The sequence below is a fragment of the Carlito syrichta genome, unplaced genomic scaffold, assembly GCF_000164805.1.
Source record: "Carlito syrichta isolate Samal-C Ts95f unplaced genomic scaffold, Tarsius_syrichta-2.0.1 Scaffold307331, whole genome shotgun sequence".
NCBI lineage: Eukaryota > Metazoa > Chordata > Mammalia > Primates > Tarsiidae > Carlito > Carlito syrichta.
Genome location: NW_007251427.1, coordinates 916,814 through 922,269, shown reverse-complemented (window position 1 = coordinate 922,269; position 5,456 = coordinate 916,814). Strand labels below are relative to the sequence as shown.

The 5,456-nt window shown below is 41.6% G+C and overlaps 1 protein-coding gene across 1 annotated transcript in view; it reads right to left on the bottom strand.

Moving 5' to 3' along the window:
• Positions 1 to 298, bottom strand: part of AKIRIN1 (akirin 1) — a 14,850-nt gene extending 14,552 nt beyond the window's left edge. Inside the window, exon 1 of the mRNA XM_008064422.2 lies at positions 14 to 298. Within this exon, the coding sequence (XP_008062613.1) occupies positions 14 to 298 (285 nt within the window). The remainder of the gene's footprint in view (positions 1 to 13) is intronic.
• Between the last annotated feature and the right edge of the window lie 5,158 nt (positions 299 to 5,456).

Below are 5,456 nucleotides of genomic sequence, written 5' to 3'. Positions count from 1 at the left end.
CGGCGCCCCCTACTGAGGAAATGGAACGGTCTGGGCGGAGAGCGTGGTCACCAAGCAACACCGGGAAGGCCCCCACCCCCGCCTTCGGCTCGCTCAGGGTCCCATCCCCCAGCTCTGGGGCCGTCGTGTCCGGGTGGCCCCTTAGGTTTTCGCACCTGCGCGGCACTGGCTTGGGGGGAGGAGAGAGCTTGAAGAGGCCTGGTGAGAGGCCTAGGGGTCTGCGGCTCTCGGTCCGCTCACCTCCGTCTAGGCCGCTCTTGTCCCCATGATAAAAGAGAGGGTGATTCTTAAAGGTCATCGAGGGCATTCCTCTGAGTCCAGGGAAGTCTGCTCTTAAAAATAACCGATTATCTGAGGATGGGCTTTAGGAAGTCCATGAACCCCAGGAAACTATGTACAAAATTGTGGGGTGAGGGTGAGGGTGTTTGTAGATGTATTTTTGGAATAGCTTACCCATACTTTAATCAGCTCATCAAAGGGATTTTTACTAAAAAACTTGAAAAAGACAGAAAACACCCATTGGCTTAAACCATCTAAGAGTGGTGTCAGTGCTAAGAATTTCACCTGATAGCTGATTTCCAATGCTCCTCACCTGACTTGGCAGCTCAGGTTCTTCCTCAACTCTTTCTGAATTCTTTATGGCAATACCAACTGCAAAGCACTTTCGATATTCTGGAAAAATAAAGATTGCAGGAGGGTTCTATTTCAAAAACAGTGTGTGCTTGTGTTTTACTGGGGAGCAATTCAGATGTTTCAACAGGCCATCAACAGGTTAAAACCATTCTGTAACTCTTCATATGTGTTGAATAATGACCCTGCCTCCTAGGATCTGTCTTCAACCTCTCAGAACAGTCCAAATTTCAGATACTCACTTCTAATAGCGCATATGCTAGATCAATATTGAGTTGGAGGATATGGACATACTACCTCAGTCCCTATTCTTTGGCCTTTGTCTGTTGCTTTTTTCTGGGTCCTCTTCAGTTTCTACAAATTCTTTAAAAATCATAACATAGGTCGTGTATTTTTCCATTTATCTTTGTAAGATTGCAGAAATCTAAAATGACTGAGTATATTAAATGTTAATTGTATCCCATCTCTCGTCTATAAACAGTATACAAGAGGTTTACCGTAGGCTAGAAAACTAGAAATAGAACTTTAGGGCCAGAATAAACGATCACAATTATCTTGGGGTTAAACATGTCTATAACTGAATTTGAAATTTAGTTCTGGCCATGTTTCCTTTAAGCGTCTGGCCCCTTCTCTCCTTTGAGAACTGAATACACTCTTTTCTAATCTACTTTCTAAATAAACTTTATTTTCTAATCTATAAAAGAAATTTAGTTCTGAGTTTCCTGGATGCTAGGGCAAAAATGAAAACACAGTACATGTTGAATAGATTTTGTCATCTGAAAAGAATGAGTTCATCAGGGGAGACAGAGCACAGGGGTTTATTGGTTTTTTTTCCTGCATCACTGAAGTTTAAAGGTAGCTTCTCGTGTGACTGTATTAGGAAACAGTAAATGATGTAATAGAGCAATCAAGAAGATTTAAACAACAAATATGAAAGCAAAATTCATATGGATATTTTTTGCTATGTCTAATAAAAGCCAAAGACAGAGAGAGCAACCTAGTGATGATTATTTTTTTTAAGGACTTGTCTAATGTAGTCTAAGTAAATTGCTTTTTACGGTATAAACAGGTTCAAAGTTAGTGCTTAGAATATTTGAAAAGTATGTCTTTGGGTAGTCATTCTAAATAGCACTTCTTTAAACTAGGGATTTGCTAAGTGCTTTGATAGTCATTGTCTTCTCTGTGATCCTTTAAAACCTTGAGCATGCCTTGTAATATTAGTGCTTTATTTATTTATTTTATTTTTTGAGTTGGAGTCTCACTCCATCACCCAGGCTGGAGTGCAGTGGCATACTCATGGCCACCCCAGTATCAACCTACTGGGCTCAGGCGATCCTTCTGCCTCAGCCTTTCAAGTAGCCGGAACCATAGGCATGTGCTACCATGCCTGGCTAATTTTTTGATTTATTGTAGAGATGAGGTCTCACTCAAGTCGCCCGGGCTGGTCTTGAACCCACAGGGTCAGACAATCCTCTCTCCTCGACCTCCCAAAGTGCTGGCATTACAAGCTTGAGCCACCATACCCAGCCAATATTAGTGCTTTAAAAGAGAAAGTCTTTTGTTTATATATCTGACTGTACTTCAAAACTGTAAATTCCTTGAGTATAATAATCAGCTCTCATTCATCTATGTTTCCCCATCCCCAACCCAATGTTTGAAGACAGTAGGGGTAGGCACAGAATAAATATTGGTCAAATGAATAAATGGCAATTATTTCAAGGTTAAGTCTCTCTCTTTCTCGCTGTCTCTCTCTGAAAGCTGATAGTCCACATTGGTGTATAAGGGTAGATTCAGGTGATTCAGAAATCAAACAAGTAGATGGTATATCCTATTATCTGTTGCAGATGATGGTGGCCCAACCAGAGAGATGCCCTTGAGAGAAGCAGGATGGGTTGTTCCAAAAGGGCCATTCAGCGTGGTATCTCCTTATGAGTTCACCACAGTCCAGGCCTGCTGTGTTTGACATATCCAGACCCTTGGCCAGACACACACACACACACACACACACACACACACACACACACACACACACACACACACACACATTATTGAGTATCTACTGTGTGCTAAACATTATACTATCATCCTATTATGATTGAAGATACTATGGTATAAAAAGAGGTTTGCTTTCTCCCTTTTAGGGCTTCCCATCTGTTAGAGATGGCAGACATAAATCAAATAATTACAACAACAAATATATATATAACTGCAAACTGTGACAAGTACTATGAAGGAAAAGGACAGGATGTGACGAGAGCTTGCAACCCAGAGTCTTAACTTGTCTTGGAGAGAAATAAAAACTTCCCTAAAGAAGTGACATTTGATCGCTGGGTGCAATGGTTCACACCTGTAATCCCAGCATTTTGGGAGGCCAAGGTGGGAGGACTGCTTGAGCCCAGGAATTCAGGGTCAGCCTGGGCAATATAGGGAGACCTCGTCTTAACTAAAAATCAAAAGATTAGCTGGGCATGGTGGTGTGTGCCTGTAGTCCCAGCTACTCAGGAGACTGAGGTGGAAGGATCACATGAACCCAGGAGGCCGAGGCTGTAGTAAGTTGTGATTGTGCCACTACATTGCAGCCTGGGTGACACAGTAAGACTCTGCCTCAAAAAAATAAACAAAACCAATAAGAGTGACATTTGAATTAAGAGCTGATGAATCAGTAAGAGTTAACTATGCAAAGAGAGGATCAGAACACCAGCGGGGTCAGCACATATGAAGGCCTGTGGTCTCATTGTTTGAGGAATCAAAAGATGTCTCAAGTGACTGTGGTACAGAATATTTATGTGAAGAGTCAGGGAGAAAAAAAGGTGAGGAAGGCATAGCAAGGAGTTTAAATATAATCAGATATTACATTTGAAAAGATTTCTAGGCTGGGCTCGGTGGCTCAGCCTGTAATCCCAGCACTTTGGGAGGCCGAGACGAGTGAATTGCTTGAGCTCATGGGTTTGAGACCAGCTCAGGCAACTTGATGAGACCTCGTCTCTACAGTAAATAAAAAATTAGGTGAGTGTGGTCGCGCGTGCCTGTAGTTCTGGCTACTTGGAAGGTTGAGGCAGAAGGATCGCCTGAGCCCAGCAGGCTGAGGCTGCGGTGGCCATGAGTGTGCCACTGCACTCCAGCCTGGGCGACAGTGAGACTCTGACTCAAAAAAAAAAAAAAAGATTTCTAACTGCAGTAGGGAGAACAGTTTGATGGAGAACAGGGATGGATGGAGATTAATAAAGAGGTTATTGTATCTGTCACAATGCATGCCTTGTAATATTAGTTTTATAATATTACAAGGAACCTCCCAACACACACAAATTACTTCATATCTGAGTTGAGAGATTTTTTTTGTTTTTTATTTGTTTGTTTGTTTTTCTTTGAGTTGGAGTCTCACTGTCACCCAGACTGGAGTGCAGTGGCCACTCCTGGCCACTGCAGCCTCGACCCACTGGGCTCCGGCGATACTTCCGCCTCAGCCTTCCGAGTAGCTGAAATTACAGGCATGCGCTACCACGCCCGGCTAATTTCTTTTATTTATTTATTTATTTATTTATTTATTTATTGTAGAGATGAGGTCTCACCAGTTGCCCAGGCGGGTCTTGAACCTGCAGGGAGGTGTTTTTATGCTGGTTTACTTGTGAAAGCTCATCAAGAGGTCTGAGGTTCTATTTATTGGTGCCAGGTATGTGATTAGGCTAAAGGTAGTGTTGGGAATGAAAAGAAGGGAGAATACTATCTTCCAAAATCTTTCAGGATTCTTTGTCCAAAGTTTCCAAAGAAGTTGGCTATATTTCCCATCTTCTTTTATGTACCTTCCACTCACACTACCCATTACCCCATGCCTATTTAGCCAATGCTCCTCCCATCTACTAAAACCCGTAAGGTCACCAGTGACTTCCATGCTATGGAGGAAATAGACGGATATGAAAAAAGTTTGGGAAATGAAGTGGACAGATCTTGGTTAGGATTAATATGGAGGTTAAGGAAATAAACGACTAGGCTTCTGGTTTTCTCAGAACCATATTCTGAGAAAGTTTTCATTGACTGGCCGATTCCCAGCACTTTGGGTGGCCGAGGTGAGAGGATTGCCTGAGCCCACGGGTGGAGACCAGCCTGGGCACAATAAATCAAGAAAAATTAGCCGGATGTGGTGGCTTGTGCCTGTGGTTCCAGCAACTTGGAAGACTGAGGCAGAAGGATCACCTGAGCCCAGCAGGTCAAGGCTGTGGTGGCCGTGAGTGTGCCACTGCACTCCAGTCTGGGCGACAGAGACTCTGACTCAAAAAAAGCAAGACAAAACAAAACAAAATCAGACAGAGAAGGAAGATGGGTTTGGTTCTGAACATGTTGAATTAGCTGTTTCTTTAAAGCATCACTTAGGAGTCTTAAGTGGGGGTATTTGTATGTAAATATGTGGGTCTGGAATTCAAGAGAGGCCTGAATTGAAAAAAAAAAGTTGAGTGAGTCATTGGTGGAAAAATGGTCTTTGAAGTTGCAGGGGCAGCTGGGATTGTTTAAGGTAGAAATTCTTAGCCTTTTCTTGTGTGCCATAAACCCTTTTTCTGAATGTTTTTAAGTGCATAAAACAAAACACATATGATTACAGAGGAATACAGTTATTAAAAATGTATGCATATATATTTTTTATGTTTATATAATTATATATTTATGTATTTATATTTTATGAATTTTAAGATAGCTATTAATAGCCAATGAATATCTATTGGATACCAATAGACTATGGAAGTATATATATTTGTATATTTTATATATATATATATTTTTTTATTTTATTTATTTATTTTTTTGAGTTGGAGTCTCACTCTGTCGCCCAGACT